Source organism: Hipposideros armiger, unplaced genomic scaffold (genome assembly GCF_001890085.2).
Source record: "Hipposideros armiger isolate ML-2016 unplaced genomic scaffold, ASM189008v1 scaffold_410, whole genome shotgun sequence".
NCBI lineage: Eukaryota > Metazoa > Chordata > Mammalia > Chiroptera > Hipposideridae > Hipposideros > Hipposideros armiger.
The window spans coordinates 1,402,905-1,422,456 of record NW_017731760.1 but is presented as its reverse complement, the minus strand read 5'-3'; the positions used below and the strand labels follow the sequence as shown (position 1 = coordinate 1,422,456).

At 49.1% G+C, this 19,552-nt stretch overlaps 1 protein-coding gene and 1 long non-coding RNA gene across 4 annotated transcripts in view; one reads left to right on the top strand and one right to left on the bottom strand.

Moving 5' to 3' along the window:
• The window catches only part of LOC109394120 (uncharacterized), a 25,742-nt gene extending 17,436 nt beyond the window's left edge, over nucleotides 1-8,306 (bottom strand). The window contains exons 1-2 of the long non-coding RNA XR_002126382.1: nucleotides 7,771-8,306; nucleotides 6,667-6,870 (exon numbers count right to left, since the gene is read on the bottom strand). This is a non-coding gene — a long non-coding RNA (uncharacterized LOC109394120). The remainder of the gene's footprint in view (nucleotides 1-6,666; nucleotides 6,871-7,770) is intronic.
• Nucleotides 1-19,552, top strand: part of MRAS (muscle RAS oncogene homolog) — a 62,175-nt gene that overhangs the window by 37,185 nt on the left and 5,438 nt on the right. For 2 of the 3 annotated variants that reach the window (XM_019663924.1, XM_019663923.1), the window contains exons 3-4: nucleotides 15,832-15,985; nucleotides 17,339-17,438. In XM_019663924.1, the coding sequence (XP_019519469.1) occupies nucleotides 15,832-15,985; nucleotides 17,339-17,438 (254 nt within the window). Of the gene's footprint in view, nucleotides 1-15,401; nucleotides 15,461-15,831; nucleotides 15,986-17,338; nucleotides 17,439-19,552 lie in introns of those variants that run through there. The other variant, XM_019663925.1, reaches the window with a different exon arrangement.

The window sequence follows — 19,552 nt, the reverse complement described above, 5'->3', positions numbered from 1 at the left end:
CTCCCAGAGTCCAAGAGACAGGAGTTGGCTGATGCCAGGGGCCAGGAGCCAGGCTCTCCAGTGCCTGTGGGACCCCCAGACTTTGGAGCAAGCCTGTCTGAGCTCTTTGCCACAGTGGTGTGGGATCCTTGTCTCACCTGTCATTGTTAAGGGCCCAACCCTGGGAACATCATCACCATGAGGTCCTCACCTCTGCTGTGGGGTTGTCAGCACCCCCCTCTCTCAGCTGTCTGGCCCTCTCTTCTGATCTCTGACTTTTGACCCGACGTTGCCTTGGTTTTCAGCTGTGTGGCTCACCATACCCCCGTTCTCAGGCTTTACGAATCAGGAAAACCCGAGCCTTAGCAGAGTCCTGGAAGGGCGCACACGCACGTGTGTGTGTGTGTGTGTGTGTGTGTGTGTGTGTGTGTGTGTGTGTATTGTGGTAAGGTATACATAACATAAAATTTACCATCCTAGTCATTTTTAACTGTACATGTCTGTGGCATTAAACACATTCTCACTGTTCTTCAACCCCACCACCATCCATCTCCATAACTTTTTCATCTTCCCCAACTGAAATCCCATACCCATTAAATAATAACTCCCATCCTCTATCCCCCAGCCCCTGGCAACCATCATTCGCTTTCTGCCTCCATGCATCTGACTGCTCTAGGGACCTTATATAAGTGGAATCATAACATATTTGTCCTCTTGTGACTGGCTTATTTCACTCAGCACAATGACATTGAGGTTCAGTGTGCTATCACAGGTGCCAGAATTTTCTTCCTTTTTAAGACTAAATGATATTCCACTGTATGTATATACCATTTTGTGTATTCATTCATCCAGCAATGGACACTTGGGTTATGTCCACCTTTTGGCTATAGGGAATAATGCTGTTATGAACACAGGTGTACAGATACCTGTTCCAGGCCCTGCTTTCAGTTGCTTTGTCTTGGGGTCTCGTGTGCCTATTTTTTTCTATTAGGTTGGGGCTGGAAGGTGCATGAGCTCCGTGGTGCCAGCCCCCTCACTTTACACCTGAGGAAACTGCAGTGCAGGTGGAGAAAGGAATTGCCTATGGTCAGACCTGGGCAGAGGCAGACCCAGGCCGAGGGCCTCGTGACTCTGCCAAGCAGGGTCTCCATCCTGTCATGCTACCTCCTACATTGGCCCAAGTCTCAAGCCTGTGTGGGAGGATGCTGATCAAATTCTCTGCCCACGTATAATAAGGACAGGTGTTTCTGGGCCTTGCCGCTCCTATGGCCCCCAACCCCACCCTCTGCCCAGCCAGCCTCTGGAGCCTTGCGTCTTTCTTCCATCAACAGACAACAGCAGCGGAGCCAGAGTCTCCAGACGCCCCGTCCCACCTAGGGGCTCTGGGCCCAGCTCTACAGCCACTCTGTCCCCTATGTCCCTGGCAGGGGCTCGGTCTTTGCAAAGAGCAAAAGCCCTGGCTCTTCTCCTGCACCCTCAGAAGCTGGGACGCTTCCACCCTGGCTTCCGCCCAAACCTCAGACGCAAGTGCTGTTGTCTTCTCGGAGGGGCCCGGACCTGGCTTTTCCCTGAACACTTGAAGCCACATTCTTTATGGGGCGGGGAAGGGGAGGAGGACATTGGAAGGGCAGGGAGAGGAAAAGGAACATTTATTGAGAAGTTTTTTCTGATCTACATGGCTTTACATGGTGGACTTCTATGCTCAGCAGCCCTTAGGTCAACTTCAGAGGAGACACTGCTCCATGGCCCCCACTAAGAGCGGGGTACAGGCAGAGCTGGCCCGTCCTTCCACCCGTCCTCCCCTTTTCCTGCCGGCAGTGATGTGGGAGGAATTTTCCTCTTTTCCTTTATAAGGGAACATGGCTGCTGGCCTGAGATTATGAAATCCAGCCCTGTAGGCCCCTGCTTGACCCTTTATCCTGGTCCCATCAGCCATCACTGCTTGAATGCTCTCAGGAACATGGAGCTCACCGACGTCCAAGGTGCCCGGGGCAGTGCTGGTAGGAAGCCCTTCTCTACACTGAAGCCAGAGCTGCCTCCCCAGCCCTCTTTCACTGTTGCTTCTTCTGTGCTCACAGCAGTATTAGCAGTTACTGCTGACCAGACCGTTTTTGAAGGCCTGACCCAGGGCTAAGGGCTTTATAAGGATTGTTTTATTCCATGCTTGTAACACTCTGCTAAATTGAAATGAGTGTCTCCACTTTAAAGGTGAGCACAGCTGCTCTTCAGCCAATATGCCCTAATACTACTGTGTTAGTTGATAAAATGGTGAGCTACTTCCATACCCAGTAGGAAATTGCTGCCGCCACTACTGCCCTACGTTCCCTGAGGGCTCCAGCGCCTGTCCAGCAGCCCTCTGATTGGTCAGGCCCATGCAGGTGCGGGAACTAAGACTCAGAGAGGGGAAGTAACCAGTCCAAGGTCACACAGCTGATTAGAGCCCCATTTCCTCTGACCCCAAAGCCAAGGATCTTAATCTTGCTCTGCGCTCACCTCAGCCCCACTAGACAGCCTGGGAGCTGAGGGACCCACCATCAGCCAGTGACCTAGAGTCAGCTCAACAAGGCTGAGTGGTGAAGGTGCAGGAAGCACCCTCCCCCTTCAAAGTCACAGCACAGCCTGAGGTCATTCCAAGCTCGTCAGCATCCCAAACCCCAAGTGGTTTTCCTCTTCCTCACTTTGCTGACACTCAGGTCCTATGCTCCTGCGGCTAACTTGGGGTTTTGCTCTGATTCCAGAACATCATGGTCATGGCTATTAGAAGTCACGTGAGCAGTTTGGGCTGAGTGCAGCAGCCCGACAGGTTTGAGATCTCACTTGTCTGTCCTTGTGTTGGGTGATGCCATCATCTCCAGGCCCCAATGTAGCCTTTGTCAGCCTGCTGTCACCATGCCCCAGGTCTCAGTGCCTAGAGGCTGCTCTTTCCGCTGGGCGCAGACAGCACCTAGAGCAAGACCACGCGCCCTCATCGGCGGGATATACCCTCACAGCTGTTGCAAAGACTAAAGGAAACATTAAATGGTAAGCTCCTTGAGGAGAAAGCCTTTGCCCACCAGTGTATCTCTGATGTCAGCCTGGAGCTGGCACCCATTAGGTGCTTGGTTCTTGTTTATTGAGGGAGGGAGGGAATGAGGCACCTTGTGAGGAGCTTGGCACATAGTAAGCCTCAGCAGATGCTGTTCTAATATGGCTTACGTTACTATTTATGAGAGTGCTTGGTACTTTCAAGAATAGGCCCCATCACATGTGCAGATGAGGGGCCACCAATCCATCTGCCTGCATCTGGGGAGGTTCAGGAATGAGGCTTGAGTGCCTGACTTGGAGCTACCACTTCTCTCCATTCCGCTGTATAGCTATCACCTCCAGTGATGTATGGATTGGCTCGAGTCCTGTGGGTGAGTTCACTAATTCATTCAACAAATACTTCCGGGTACCTGCTATGTGCCTGGCTCTCTTTGGGCCTCGGAGGATGCCCCAGTTGGCAAAGTAAAGTTTCTGCTTCATGAAGCTTATGTTAGAATGGGGGAGACAGAGCATAAACAAATATGCAATGTGTCAGGTGGTGATAAATGCTGTGAAGGAGAATAAGCAAGGTAGGGGAAATAGATGGTGAGGAGGGGTTGCTATCTTATGTAGGCTGGCCAGGGAAGGCCTTCCTGATAAGGTGATGTTGGAGCAGAGACCTGAAGGAGAAAGTTGTATATATACCTAGGGGCAGAGAATCTTAGACAGAGAGGGTATCAGTGCAAAGGCCCTGAGGCAGGGCTGTGTCTGACCTGTTTGGGGACTAGCTAGGAGGCCAGGGTGCAGAGCAAGTGAGGGAGGCTAATACAGTTCAGAGAGATAGCTGGAGGGCACTGATCTCCTAGGGTCTTGTAGGGAAATCAGAAGCCATTGGAAGGTTTTGAGCAGAGGAGGGACATGGTCTGACTGATGTTTGAAAGTCCCACTCTGGCAATGGTGTGGAGAATAGACTGTAGGGAAGCCAGGGTAGAATCAGGGAGAGCAGTTAAGAGTCTCCTGATGGTAAATTAGGGCACTGGTGAAGGAAGCAGTGAGAAGGAGTTGGATTCTGGATGTATTTTGCAGGAAGAAACAACAGGAGTTATGGATGGAGTGTACGGATGGTGGAGGGAGGGAGGGAAGAGCCTTTGGCCTGTATAGCTAGTACCACAGAGCCGTGTTTATCAAGATTAGCAAGCCTGCTGGGAAGCGAGTTTTGGGGGGAAATCAAGAGTCTAATTTTGGACATGCTAAATCCAAGATGCCTTTCACACTTAGAAATAGAAGTCAAACCAGCAGCTAGATGTCTGAGTCAGGAGCAAGGGGAGATGTATAGGCTGGAGATAGAAATTTTGGAGTTGACATGTATAGCCAGGAGATGAGAGATCACCAAGGAAGCGAATGTCGTTAGAGAAGGGGTCCCAGGACGGAGCGTGAGGACTCACCAATGTTTCGAGGGTGATTAGGGGACAGAGAAGGACCAGTCACTGCAGAAGGGAAGGAGTGAGAGAGTGACATCCCAAGACCAAGTGAGGAAGGCTCTTCAGAAAGGAGGGAACCATCAATGCACCCAGTGCCAGCCTGTGGTCCGGTGGGGTGAGGACTGAGAAGTGCCCACTGCATGTAGGGACATGGAGGTCATTGGCGACTTGACAAGAGCAATTTTGACAGAGTAGTGGGGAATGAAAGTCTGATTGTAGTGGGTTCAGGAGGGATTGGCGGGGAAGAGGAGCAGGCAGTGAGACTAGACAAGTCAAAGCATGTGGCTGTAGGGAGGGATAGAGAAATGGACAGCAAATGGAAGGAGATGTGAGGTCGAGGGGGGTTGTTTTTATTTTTATTTTTTGGATCTATTTTATTTTTGTTTGATTTTTTAAGGTGAGAGAAATGACAGCATGTTTACATACTGATGGAAGTGAACCAATAGAGAGAGAAATGGATGATATGCAGGAGAGGGAGGGGACAACAATAGGTGACAGGGGACAGCATCTAGTGCCCAGCAGGAGGGGATGGTCTTGGATGGAGCGGGACCAGGTCAGGCCCTGTAGTGAGGGCAAGCAGAGCATGTGTTTCAGAGAAAGGGAGATGGGGTTTCTTTTCCCAAACAAGTTTTAGATTGAGATATAATTCACGTGTAAAGTTTCCCCTTTTAAAATGTATAATTCACTGGATTTTAGTGTATACACAAAATTGTGCAATCGTGAATTGCTGATTGCTTCACAAATCAGCAGTCATTGGAGTCACCTCTACCTAGTTCCTCAGCATTTTCATCACCTCCCCGGACAAAAATTCATACCCATTAGCAGTCATTCTCCCCAGTCCCCGAAACCACTCACCTGCTTCCTGTCTTTAAGGATTTGCCTATTCTGGATATTTCATATAAACAGAATAATTTGGTATGTGGCCTTTTGTGACTAGCTTCTTTCACTTAGCGTACAGTTTTAAAGGTTCAACCATATTATAGCATGTATCAGAATTTCATTCCTTTCTATGTGTGAATAATAGTCTAGTGTATTGTACGCCACATTTCATCCTTCCATCAGTTGATGGACATTTGGGTTGTTTCCACTTTTTGGCTGTTATGACTACTGCTGCTCTGAACATTCATGTGCAAGTTTTTGTGTGGACATGTGTTTTCATCTCGGGTCTATCCCTAGGAGTGAAATTGCTGGGTCATAGGGTAAGTCTAAGTTTAACATTTTGAGCAACTAACAAACTGTTTTCTAAAGTGGCTGCACCATTTCACCTTCTCACGAGCAGTGTATGTGGGAGGCTCCCAATGTCCCCGAGGTGGGTGGTTTGGGGTGGAAGCATGTGGCATTTGGTTCCTAATTTTCTCTGTTTCAGACCTCAGCTGGGAGTGGGGGGGGGATGGAGAGAGGGGGCAGTGGGCAGAGGGGGAGAGGGATGTGCTTAGAATTGTTGGGTGCTCTCAAGGCCCTGTATGTGGGTGCCCAGGACTCAAAAGGGAGCCCAGCTGAGCGTTCTCTCCCCGCAGCCACATGTAACTGCCCGGGGTAGGTTTGGAGTAGGTGGAGGGTAACCAGGTGGGTGCAGGTGTAGGAAGCATAGCCTCAGGTCTTTGTCTTCCATCTCTGCAAACTTCAGGCCTCTGTCCTCACCCCTCCGTTTAGACCTGCTCCTCTTCACAGGCCTTAGGGCGCTGCTGCTGGCTCCCCATTCAAAAACAGGCTCATGCCAGGAGCTCAGCAAGGCTCCGACCCAAACAGGCTTGGCTTCAAACCGTGCCTTCATGTACTCATTAGCGGAATTAACCTGAGCAGGTAGGTCACTAACCTGGTTACTGCCTCAGCTTCCTCACCTGTAAAATACTGGCCTCCCAGAGTAGTTGTGAGGTGGAAGTGGGGCTGTCGGTCAACGCCTTGCCTCCCTGTTCCTCTCCATGGCCAGGCACCCCACCCCAAGTTCCCGTCTGTCCCTACAAGCTCCTGAACTCTTAGTGACACGGCTGAGACCCTCTGCTGCCCTTTCCCCTGTTTCTTCTCTTCCCACCACGAGCATGACACGGAGCAGGGCATCCCAGGCTCCTCGAAGAATCCCACAAAGCCATGGCCCATCTCCCTGAAGGAATGTGCGCCCACACATGTAATTTCTGCATCAACTCAGGATTCATGGACCTCATGAGAATGGATCTTGTGAAAACATATCCCAAGACCCTCTCACCTGCTCCCCTAGCTGTGTCCCTTGGGGCAGGTGTCCAGCACTTCTCTCCTGATGTCGTTTGAAGTCAGGTGTTGGCAGGTTGGGGCCACTGCCAGAGGGAATCTTTCCTCATCACCAGGGAGGCAGCCCCACCTGCCACAGGATTTTGGCTTCCACCCCTTCGGCAGTCCCGAGTGGCCTGGCTTTCCACGGCCTGCCCGCACTCTGGAGAAGAAGAAAGCAGCCTTTTTTCTGGGAACAGTGCATGGTTGGTGCAGCCAGCCCTTCTGCCTGGCACCCAGCCTACTCCGTACACACCCTTATCCAGAAAGGGGAGCGCAAGTTACAGCGGAAGGAGCCCTCATCACTACCGGTGCTCCATGAGGAGGCAGCATCACTTTATTGAAGTCTTGTCCTGGGAGGGACACAGGCGTCCCCACCTGAGTTCCCTGTTACATGGACACAACCCCCCGCCCCCCACGTGGGTCTGTGGGATAGAGACGTAGACAGCAGCAGGCATGGTCCTTGGAGGCATGTTGTCTTTAGCAACTATCATCTCCATTGCTTTTATCCAGAACCCTTACTTCAACCTGCAGAGTGTGTTACAGAAGTTGAAGAGTCAGTTTTTAGTGATTGCCCTTCCAGCTGGTGTGGGCTGTTTGAACACAATAACCGCATTTGGTATAGCATTCATGTAATTTGTCCAGTCATCCTACAGGTACCTTTTGAGCTCTCATTGGGTGCTGAAGCCATTGGGGCACCCAGAGAAAGGAAAGCTGGGCCCCTTTGGGGCTCCACCCATGGTGGGGAGCTGAGCCAGGCCTGGAAGCACGGACTTGGAAGATCCGATGGAGCACACAATAGGAAGGGTTCAGAGACTGAGTCAAAGGCCCGGCCCTCAGGAGAGGAGGCGGACTGTAGCCAGCTGGAGGGCACTCTTGTTGGAGGTCATGGCTCGGGCAAAGGCCTGGCTGGTTCTGGGTGGCCATACCCACACCCTCTGGCTGAAGAGAAAAGACTGGACTGGCTTGGAACACTTGGGCCTTGGGGACACTGGAGTGCCCTCCTTCACAACATGTAGCCTTGAGCAGATCACTTTAACTCCCTGGGCCCCAGTTTTCTCACCTGTACTCGGGTCCAGTAATACCTTCTTTCCACCGCCGTGAGGAGCACTGCGAGGGCGAGTGTAGAGGGCCCCTGGCACCGTGCGTGCTGCCAGGAGGAACACTGGGCAGGACTACTGTTAGTTCAAGAGCTTGCGCTGTATACTGGGCTGCAGGCCAATGTCAGAGTCCCCAGACCCCACGCCAGGCTTTGCTTCCCGCTGGAAGCCCTGGAGAAGGAGAGGTGGGGAGGAGGAAAGGGAGGGAGAGCAAGAAGGACAGAGAATGCGAGAAGAAAGAGAACGCGGAGGGGGAAAGGAGGAGGACTCAGTAGGGACCCAGGCTGGTGTTCCCTCCACGCTGACTGCCGGCCTGCCTGGGGCCCCCCGTCACACCAGCATGTGGGGCTTAGCTTTTGAAATGCCCAAGACCCAAGAGCAGCCCCAGGATTTACACTAAATCCTCCTCAGCAACACTGCTGGCCCCCCACCTTCGGCGGGGAGGACTGGGCAGGTCAGTCAGGCGCAGGGCACTAACCTCTGTCTCCATAATGTTACACTTTGCCTCCTCTCTCTCTCTCTCTCTCTCTCTCTCTCTCTCTCTCTCTCTCTCTCTCTCACGCGCACACACACACAGAATACCTCTTCTCCCACAGCGACTAATATTTTCTGTCTCTGGGGTTTGCCTACCTTCATGACATCAGGCAGGGGGACCACAGGCAGAATCATAGTTTCTTAAAAGCGTAGCTGCCCGTTGTCCTCAGCTTCCCCCAGGAAGTCTTGGAGGCAGAGCTGCTGACAAGGAGCCTATAACCAGGCATTTCCAGGTGTATGTGCGTGGAGGGGCGGGCTGGGCAAGGGTTGGGACCCCACACCGGACTTGGCCCAGCTCGGCCCCCCCCCTCCTCCTCCCTGGCTGTACCTGCCTTCCTAGAGCCCAAAGTTTGCAGTTTCCAAGTCGCCCTTCACTTGCCCCTCTCCGTGGTTCCCACACTGTTCCTTGTTCTCTGTCCTCGGTGTCCCGGTTCATGCTCTCATCTCACATGCTCGCTGGCGCGCATGTCCTGGCTGCCTCTGCCAGGTCCCTCCTGCACCTCCTCACAGGCCTCCCTGCCTCCAGGGCCCTCCCTCTGGCTGCCAAACTCGCCCCGCTCTGACTATATCTGTCCCCTCTCTGAGCCTTCAGTAGCTCCCCAGTGCCCAGAGTTTAGGACCCAGGGTCCCCAGCCTCTGGTCTTCCTGTTTCCTCTTTCTCCCTGTCCCAGACCTTTGACCCAGGCACCCCAGCCTCCTTACTGCCCTTACTGCCCTTCCAGGCGCTGGCTCATGCTGTTCCTCTGCCTGGAAGACCTTTCCCCAGGCTCCATCTTTACGTCAAATTCTATTCTTTCTTCAAGCGAAGGATTAAATGTCCCGTCTTTGCTGAAACCTTCCATTATCCCCCGCTTTCCCTAGATCTGCCATAGTATGCATCACTTTCTGTTCCACATTATTATTTTTTTCTCTTAAATATCAGTTCAATTGGCCTGTAAGTGCCTTGATAGTGAGATGCATCTTAGTCTTTGACCATGCGATGTACCAAGCAGAGTGGTTGGCATAGAGCAGGTATTTAGAAAATAACTGGCAAATGGGTAACTGAGTACACCTCTTAGCGCCCCACGCGCAGGTTGCTTCTGCCCCCCAAAATGGTACAGGCCTTGCAGTCACCACACACCCATATGCTATCCCTGTCCTGTTTGTTTTTAGGATTATGCTGGGCTCTTACAATGAGCTGGAAAATTCCTCTATTTTCTGTGCTCTGGAATAGTTGTAAGATTACAAGAATAGCTTTGTGCCATTCATAGGGTAGGTTTTGTCGCTTCAATTTCATCAATAATTTTTGGCCTATTCAGGTTTTATATATTTTCTTGAACCAGTTTTGCTCATTTATATTTTCTTAAATCACCCCTTTCATCAAGAACTGAAACTTTGTTGCTATAAAACTGTATATAGTTTTCTCATAATAAAATATATATCTCTATCCATAGTCATAGGCCATTTCTCATTGAAAATGCGTATTTGTCTTTATATATATATATATATGTATATATATATATATGAATTGCTAAAAGTTTGTGGGTTTATTTTTTTAATTGGTCCTTTCAAAGAATCAGCTTTTTATTTTTAGATAGCAATACTTTTTCCTTCCTCCCATTTTCTTAATTTCTACTTTTAGTGATGATTTCTTCTTTATTTGGTTTTATTTTATTTTTCCTTTTCTAGCCCCTTGATTTAAATGCTTACTTAATTTTCAATGTTCCTTGTTTTCTGAAGTGCATTTAAAGCTATAATTTCCGTCTGAGTATCACTTTGGCCTTAAATCAGAGGTTTTATTACTGCTTCTTGTTGTTTGATTCTAAATTGTAATTTTTGGTTTGCTTTTCTCTTAAACTGGAGAGTTATAGAGCAGTATAGGCTTTTAAATTTTCAAGTGGATAGATTCTTTTATACTTATGTTTCTGTTAATTTCTGATCTTGTTGCGGTATAGGTAAAAGATGGTTCATATGATTTCTGCTTTCTGGAACTTGTTGAAAATTTTATGTATGGCCTAACATATGGCCAATTTTTGTGATGATTTCATGTGTGTTTAAAAATACTTATTTCCTCTTTGAGTGTAAAGTTTGTTTTCTCAGTCTCTTGTCCATTTGTCTGTCTATCTCTAAGAGAAGCTTGTTCAGTTCTCCCACAATGATTATGGGGTTTGTCAATTCCTGTTTTTAAAAACCAGTTTTTTATCCATAGATTTTTAGGCAACATTCTTAGATGGTTGTGATTTGTGACTTTGGCACTTCTTGATACACCTTTTCCCATTATAAATTTCATAGTGTGTCCTGTCTAATGCTTTGGCCTTGAATTCTGTTGGTGAATGTATGTGGCTGGCATATTCTATTTCGTTCTTTCATTTTTTTATCTTTCTGTGTCATTTTGTAGTACTAGTCAAATGGATTTTTTGGATTAAGTGTCTGCCTTTTCTGAGGTATAATTAACATTTAACATTATATTAGTTTCAGGTATACAACGTAATGATTCAGTATTTGTATATATTACAAAATAATCACTACAATAAGTCTAGTTAACATTCATCATCATACATATTTACAAAAAAATTTTTTTGTGATAAGAACTTTTAAGATCTACATTCTTAGCAACTATCAAATATACAATAGAATATTATTTACTGTAGTTACCATGCTGTAAATTATATCCCATGGTTTATTTATTTTGGATTTGACACCAAAAGCAAAGGCAACAAAGCTAAAATAAACACATGGGCCTACATCAAACTATTGTAGAAAGCTTCTGCACAGCAAAGGAAACCATGAACAAAATGAAAAGGCAACCTACTGAATGGGAGAAAATACTTGCAAATCATATATCTGATAGTGATGGTTTCCTTTGCAGTGCAGGAGCTTTCTAGTTTGACAGAGGCGGCACTAAGAGGGTGTGTGTGTGGGGGGGTGGGGGGTAAAATGGGTGAAGGGGGTTAAAAGATACAAATTTCTAGTTATAAAATATATAAAGGACTCATACAATTCAATAGGAGAAAAACCAAACAGCCTGATTAAAAAATGGACAAAGGATCTGAATAGACATTTTTCCAAAGAAGATGTATTGATGGCAAACAAGTACAGGAAAAGGTGCTCAACATCACTAATCATCATGGAAATGCAAATCAAAACTACAATGAGATACCACCTCGTACCAGTTAGAATGGCTGTTATAAAGGCAAGCAATAACAAGTGATGGTGAGGTTGTGGAGAAAAAGGAACCGTTGTGCACTGTTGGTGGGAATGTAAATTGGTGCGGCCACTATGGAAAACAGTATGGAGGTTCCTCAAGAAATTAAAAATAAAACTAATATATGACCCAACAATCCCACTTTTGGGTATTTATCCAAAGAAAAGGAAAACCCTAATTAGAAAAGATATACATACCCCCATGTTCACTGCAGCATTATTTATAATAGCCAAGACATGGCAACAACCTAAGTGTCCATCAATGGTGAATGGATAAAGAAAATGTATAAAGATACATATATATATATATATATATATATATATATATATATATATATATATATATATATATATATATATATATATTCAGCCATAAAAAACAGAACGAAATCTTGCCATTTGCAACGACATGGATGGAACTTGAGAGCATTAAGTAAAACAAGTCAGACAGAGAAGGACAAATACTATATGGATCTCACTCACATGTGGAACCTAAAAAAACAAACCTCCCCCCCAAGAAAAACCTGAGCTCATAGATATAAAGTACCTGCTTTGAACAGGTGAATTTCACCCATTTGCATTTATTGTCAGTCACAGATTTATTTCTGCCTCTTACTTCATGTATACTGTTTTAGCTTTCTTATTTTTGTTGAGTTTATTTTTGCCTTTCATTGAATTGGTTTCATTTACTTTGTTTTTCTTTCCTCTAATGATTAGAAAGTTTTGAGTTTTATTTCTATTCTCGTGGTTATTCTATGTGTGTGTGTGTGTGTGTGTGTGTGTGTGTATACTTATATTTTTCTATCAGCAGCTGGATGTAATTTTATCTTTAGCCTCTTCCCAAATGAGGCAAGAACTTCAGTAGTAACTCACTTTTCCCGCCTCCACCCTCACTCACATATGGACCATCGTAGATTTTAGTTGTAAATTGTCATTCATTTTCTTCACGTTGTGTAACAATATTTATTTAAACTTGACTCTTATGCTTTGCTGTTTGCTTTATATAAACCATTGTTTATAATACTCATCTTTCTCTTTTATGGACCCATGTTTCACTTTTCTGGAGTACATCCTCCTGGAATTCTTTTAGAAAGCATGGGTAATATAATTTCTAAGACCTAAAATATTTGAAATGACTATTTTTCCTCTCCAGATGGTCCATGTTGATATTCAGCTCCCTACTGAGTTTTTTTTTTATTCTGAATGATCACAGTTTTCAATATCTTTGGTCTCTAGTTTTTGTTTTGGATAATATACACACACAGAATCTGTGAGTATATTAATTACAATATTACTGTACTATCTTCTCCTGTTCGGTACAGGCCTTCTCATCCCCACTTCGGCCAAATCCACACCATTTCATCTGTTTTATTGATTGCAGTTCTGAGTGGGATTTATTTAAGAAAATAGGCTCCATTCTCTCCAGGCGAAGGTGCAGTCTCCTCCCCTCCTCCCTAGGAAACACTGGGGAAACCGCCTTAGTCTCCACACTGGTCCTCAGCTGTAGATCCCATTTTCTTAGCCTGTCCATTTTACATCCAGATCAAATAATTCTAGGACTATTTCAGAGCTGGAAGGACCTGAAGTTCCAGGAATCCTGCCCCTCGTTTCATACGTGAGGAGAACAAGGCAAGAGTAGCCGTGTGTCTGGGGCGTATCGCAGGTCCTCGTGTGCCCCAGCCTTGCCCCTCTGACATGCTGAGTGACTCAGGAGGATGCGTAGGGGTGACGACAGGCTCTGGGACAAGATCACTTTCTCGGCCACTATGTAAAGGTGCCCGCTTGAAGAGCTGCAAATTCCTGGGTGTCCTGATAGCATCCTGTGGCCCTCTTTATCACCCATACACTGGCAACTCCCACGTCTGTCATTCCTGCCCCTCTTCTCAGTTTCTGACTTAAGTCTTCAAATGCCTGTTTGAAGTCCCACATAGGCGTCTGAGAGGTTCTGAAGCCTGTGTCAAGAACTGAGCCCCCAAACCCTGTTTTTCACTCAGTCTTTCCCACCTAAGTATATGACACCACCATTTATTTGGCTCAGGCCCAAAACAGTCATTGTCTTCAATGGCGTTCTCTCTGATCCCCCCCCCACCATCCCCACAGTTTCCTCCAGAAAGTGCCGCTCCTGTTGGCTCTGTCTTAGAATGAGGTCGCTTCTAACAGCATCCACCCTCGCCCTCCTTGGTCTAACCCTCCAGCCTGTCTTGCCTGGAGTATTGCACTAACCTTCTACCTAGTGCCCCTGCTTCTACTCTTGGTCTGTGTTTTCCCAGCAACCAGGGTACAGATGTCCTACAAATCATGTGACTCTTTCGCCCAGACTCTCCAGTGGCCCTTGTCTTATGTAGCATGAAGTAAGCCTCACCCCACTGTAGCAGCACCCCAGACTTGCCCTCACCTCCTTTCCATCCTCAGGCCATCCACCCTTCCCTCCACTCCCCCAGGCCATCAGGCCGGCCCTTGCACACTTCCCCTCCCTGTGTCCCCTCTGCCTGGGATGCTCTTCCCCTCGGCCACAGGGCTCTCTCCTGTCATCATGTAGTCACTGCTCAAATATCATCTCCTGAGAGATGCCCTTCTTCCCTATCCAAAATGACACCAACTTCAGCCAGTTACCTCCGACTGGCCATATTGCTCTTCATAGTATGTACTCATCTCCACCAGAAATTATCCATTCATTCATTCATCTGTCTTCCCACTAGATCGTAAGTCCCACGGGAGCAAGGATTTTGCCTCATTCAGCCTGTATCCGTAGTGCCTAGAATGCTGCCTAGCACATAGTAGGCCCTGAAATATTTCTTAAATGAATGAATAAATGGATGAAAAATGGACAGACTTCACATTCGTTTATTCATTCAACTACTATTTGGGTACTGTTTGTGCCAGGCTGCGAGTAGACAGATGGTTGACTCACACAGACTAGATCCCTGCCCAGCTGAGGGCAAATTAAATGGGCAGCAAGAACAATGCCAAGAACAGTCCGTATTGGGGTGAGAGAGCCCTGGGGTCTCAGGCAGCGTGGTGCTGTGGGTCACAGTCAGCTGCCAAAGAAAGGGGAGCAGGGGTGGGGGGTAACGGGGGAAAGAAGTCCCAGGCCCAGAGGTAGGGGAGAGCACCCCAGGTGGCGATAACCGGCTCACGGCAGACCCTCATGAAGGACTTCTTTGTGCCACGCACAGCTCTAAGGGCCTTGGTATATTAACTAGAAACAACCCTGAAGATCCTCATTTTAGGAAACAGAGGCGCAGAGAAGTGAGCTTGTGCGGGGTCACACTCTGGGGATGAGGGGCCAGACTCAGCCCGGAACCTGGCTCCAAAATCTGTCACCAGCTGCTCCACTGCCTCGAGGAAGAGGGCAGGCTGGGTCTGGTCGGAGAAGAGAGTGAGCCAGGAGCATGGGGGGAGGCCAGCAGGTGACTAGGGGCTTGCCATGACGCCGAGGGGTTCAGACTTCATGCCATCTGTAGGGCTTTGGCAGGGCCTGAGGGGGTCAGGCTTGCACTTTTAAAGTGAGACCCCTCCCCCGCAGCTGTGGCTGTGACTTCCCTGACACAGGCAGGGGTGAGATTTTATCTTAGCAGAGCAGGCGTCAGGAGCCCATAGGGTAGGGTAGTGAGAGGGGTGGATGGGTTGGGGGTGGGGAGAGTCTTTGCTGAAATGGTTCTCCCCAGCGTCCGGCTGCTGCTTCCAGCCCCAGCTCCCGCCCACTGCCCTGTAACAGCCCCACCTAGGAGGTGAGTGACCCTGGCTCTCAAGGGGTCACCCCTTCGCCTTTGCCTGCCTGGTGTCTGTCCACACAGGGGCTGAGGAGCCTTCCTGACCCCGATGGCCTCTTCAGAGCTTCCCCCAGGCATGTCCACAATCAAGCTCTCCTCCCTAGGGGCTGCAAGGTAGAGGCACTGCTCCATGTACAAGGGAGGAAAGGAGGCTCAGAGGCAGGTAACTCCCCAAAGAATCAGTTTGGAAGGGCTGCAGCAGGGACCCAAGCTCAGATCTGGGCACTCGCCAGAGGGACTTAGAAGCAGAGTTGATCACAGACTTAATGAGGCTTTTCTGTAGACAGAGAATTAAGGCCCAGGGAGACCGTGGGTTGGAATCAGTGGGTCTACAAATGAGTCAGTTAGAGCCTCTTACTGAGGTGTCTGAGGCCCCACCAGGACCCTCACAGCACAGCCCAGGGAGCATGTGTGGCTCTTGTGGGGACAGTTCAGATTGAGCCACAGAGGGGACAGAAGCGGCGTGGGGGTCTGTAGGCTGCGGGGGCTCCAGGGTGGGGGTGACAGCCCCTGACTGGCCCCATCCCATCCCAGTTCTGGACACAGCCGGGCAGGAGGAGTTCAGTGCCATGCGGGAGCAGTACATGCGCACAGGGGACGGCTTCCTCATCGTCTTCTCGGTCACAGACAAGGCCAGCTTCGAGCACGTGGACCGCTTCCACCAGCTCATCCTGCGCGTCAAGGACAGGTGAGCACAGCCAGGCCAGGGGTCTGTTTGTCTGTCTCTCTCAATCTCTTTCTCTCAGATTTTTCAGGTGAAAGCTAAAGCACAGAGGGCAGAGCTGGATGCAGACCTTGGGCCCTCTGACGCCTACCCTAGTTCTTCCTGTGGGGCCAGTGGCTTCCAGGGCCTCGGGTCAGCTCCCTCCCATCTCTCTTAAACTGTCCTTACGGGTGAATCAAAGAGTCATCAGTAACATCTTTGTTTTTCAGCTCTAATTTAAGCAAACTTTTGTTCCAAATAAAAAGTGAATTTTCTCTCCAGTATACACTATAAATGGTTAAATTGCATTTGACTGTGAGAGTTACAATCCCCTAATTAAAGGCTCATGTTTTTTCTTAGCATTACATGGAGTACTTAAATAATTTGGAGTCTGTTTTAAGCCTAACTGTTCTTTTCAGTTAATTGGATCTTAAAGAGGCACTATAAAGAAAGTAAAAGGACAAACTAATAGGAAAACAGCAAGCTTTGAGCAAATCTCAATAAATTCGAAAAATCCAGTTAACACCTATTCCAAAGACAAAGTGTTAATAACTTTACAATTTAAAGGGATACATGCACACACGCGCACATGTGCACACACGTGCACGCACACACATGCACACACACGCACACATGCACACACAGAAATGTGGGGTCTCAGACATCTCAGTGTGAGGCTCTGACTGACTTTTCCCCCCAACTATGGGAATCTCAAAAGAGAAAACATAAATGACTCAGATGTGGGAAAACATTCAACCCTCTTGCTTACGAAAGCAGTACAAGGAGAAATAATAAAGTACCATTTTTCAATTGTCTAATTATAATTTTCATAATGAAAACAGCCAATGCTGACAAAGATGCTGTGAGACTAGCATTTCATTCACTTTGGGACAGCAGTATGACCATATATGTCAATGGAAACCTTTAAGGTAGACAGGCCTCTTCAACCCGCCCTTCCTGTCCTGGGCGCCATCCTGATTTGGCAGCTGCCATTTATTCGGTGCCAACTGTGTGCCAGACCCTGGCCCTGGCACTCTTCACGAGTCATTGCTGAGGGCCACAGCAGCCCTGCATGGTTGGCGCATCAGGGTGACCGAGAGATGGGAGGAAGCAGGTCTAGAACCCCAGCCCCTGGCTCAGCAGCACTGACAGTGCTGAGCCGGTCTCCAGTCTCCAGGCCCCTTCCCACTCCTAGAAATGTGGAGGAAGGACTCTTACGTCAGCTCCAGGCCGCTGCGGAGGCGCTGTGCGCTGTGTTATGCCTGAGGTGTGGCTGTACCGCCTTCACCAGGGGTGAGGACAGCGAAACCTCATGAGCTGCTCTTCCTTTATTTCCAGGGAGTCCTTCCCGATGATCCTCGTGGCCAACAAGGTCGATTTGATGCATCTGAGGAAAATCACCAGGGAGCAAGGAAAAGAAATGGCGACCAAACATAATGTAGGTCGTGTGTGTGTGTCTGTGCCTGTGTGTCTGTCCGTTGCGGGTGCCAGGGGGTGTATAAAAGCCAGTACCCCATCACTCCTGCAGCCTTGGTCTATAGGAACGGAACTCAGGCCTCCTAGGTAGCTGGCACCCGCATGTAGGATGTTTTGTGAAACAAGACAACAGACCAGAGAGCAAGCACCCTCTTATCAGTCAGTCACATCTCTGATGTGGGGAGAAGGTGCCTGCACAGTGGACTGACTGCAGGCTGTGGCGTGGAGGCCCCCTCCTGGCGGATTCATCGCTGGGCGCTGCAGAGGACTGGCTTCTGTCCCCTTCTCGGAGCCAATCTCCTGATTCTGCTCAGAAACATTGGATCGGCTGCCACTCACTGAGCCCTGCCCTGTGCCCAGCATTGTGCTGGGGGAGCACTCCTCACAGCCACACATTGAGGTAGATACAGTTACCTCCATCTTACAAGGGCTCAAACTCAGGTTTCCCCAGGCCACACAGTGACTTTAAGCACATACCTTCGTTTTGTTTTTAGTTCACCGGATGCCCCTTTGCCAGCTGGTTGGTGCTGGCTGGGGTCCCTGGGCTTCTTCCCCCCACTCCCCTCACCTCCCCCCCGCCCCCCACACTGGCACAGTCTATGCTCCTGGCCTCATTGGCTGGTTATGTAGAAGCCCCCCCTGGAAGTCTGTGGGGTTGCTCTTACCCTCCGCCCAGTGGCCTAGCTCTTTGAGTAGAGGAAGGGGGCTCGCTGCGAGGCAGCTCTGCTGTGTTCATTCACATACTCACTCAACGGTCCTTAACCCTGGGAAACAACTGCTTGCCTCATGGTGCTTCCTTCTAGTGACAGGAGACAGACAGGAAACAAAGCAAGTTAGAGTGTCAGAAGGTGGCATGTGCTATGGAGAAAAAGTAAATCAGGAAAGGGGTCAGGATTGCAGGGTGGAGGGGGTGCTCTTCCAAGTAGGGTGGTCAGGGAAGGCCTTGCTGGGAAGGGTGCCTATCCATGAGGACTTACAGGAGGTGAGGGGACGATGCCAGGGGAAAGAATGTTGCAGCAGAGGCCCTGAGGCGGCAGTTTGAGGAACAGCAAGGAGGCTGGTGTAGGAGCAGGAGTGAGATCAGGGAGGACTTAAGGACGTTCACTCACAGCGTGAGAGGGGGAACCACTGGAGGAGCGATGTGGTTTGACTTAGGGCTGAGCAGCTTATCTGGCAGCCGTGTTGAGAGTGGGCTGTAGGGACACGGGTGGGAGCAGGGAGACCAGTCAGGCGCTGCTGCAATAACCCAGGTGCTGGTGGACGTGGACCAGCGTGGTGCTCATGAAGGTAACGAGAAGGTTGGATTCTGGATATATTTCTAAAAGAGCCAACAGGATTTGTTCACAGACTGGATGTGAGGTGAGAGAGAGAAAAAGGAATTGAGGGTGATTCCAAGGTTTGGGACATGGGCCACTTTCAGAGGACTGGGGTCACAGTAGCTGGGCAGGGGAAGACTGGGAGCAAGCGTGTGGGGAGGCCAGGAGCTTGGCTCTAGGTCTTTTTAGCTTGAGGAGCCGAGTAGATAATCCAGTGGCGATGTCAAGACAGCAGTCTGGAGGCACATAGTGGAGATCAGCGGCATACAGACAGGATTTAAAGCTATGAAACCCACCAGGGTAGGTGTAGATAGGGGAGGGCCCCGGGATTGAGGCTGGGGACTCTTCAGTGCTGTGATGTGGGGAGATGAGGAGGGAGCAGAAGGAGGGACTGAGCAGTGATGTACGAGGACCAGAGCAGGGTGTCATGGAGCCAGGAAAAGGAAACCCCTCAAGGAGGAGGGATCATCAGCCAAGCTGCTCAGAAGCAGATGGGGCCTGGGAACCCCCGCTGGGTTTAGCATTAGATGCAGGCCGCCTCCACTGGTCCAACACCCTAACCAGAGAGGCCCGGGGAGCCTCTCTATATAGAGTCTTGGGCTCTGTAGTACCTGAAGAGGGTTTGCTAAGGGCTTTCACAAATACCTTCTCGGTCCCTCCTAGCAGCCTTGGGTGTGTGAGTGGGGAGCGGGGACGGGTGCTGCAAGGGGCAGCCCTAGCCGAGTTCTGCAAATAGAAGTGAATGAAACACAGGAGGTTG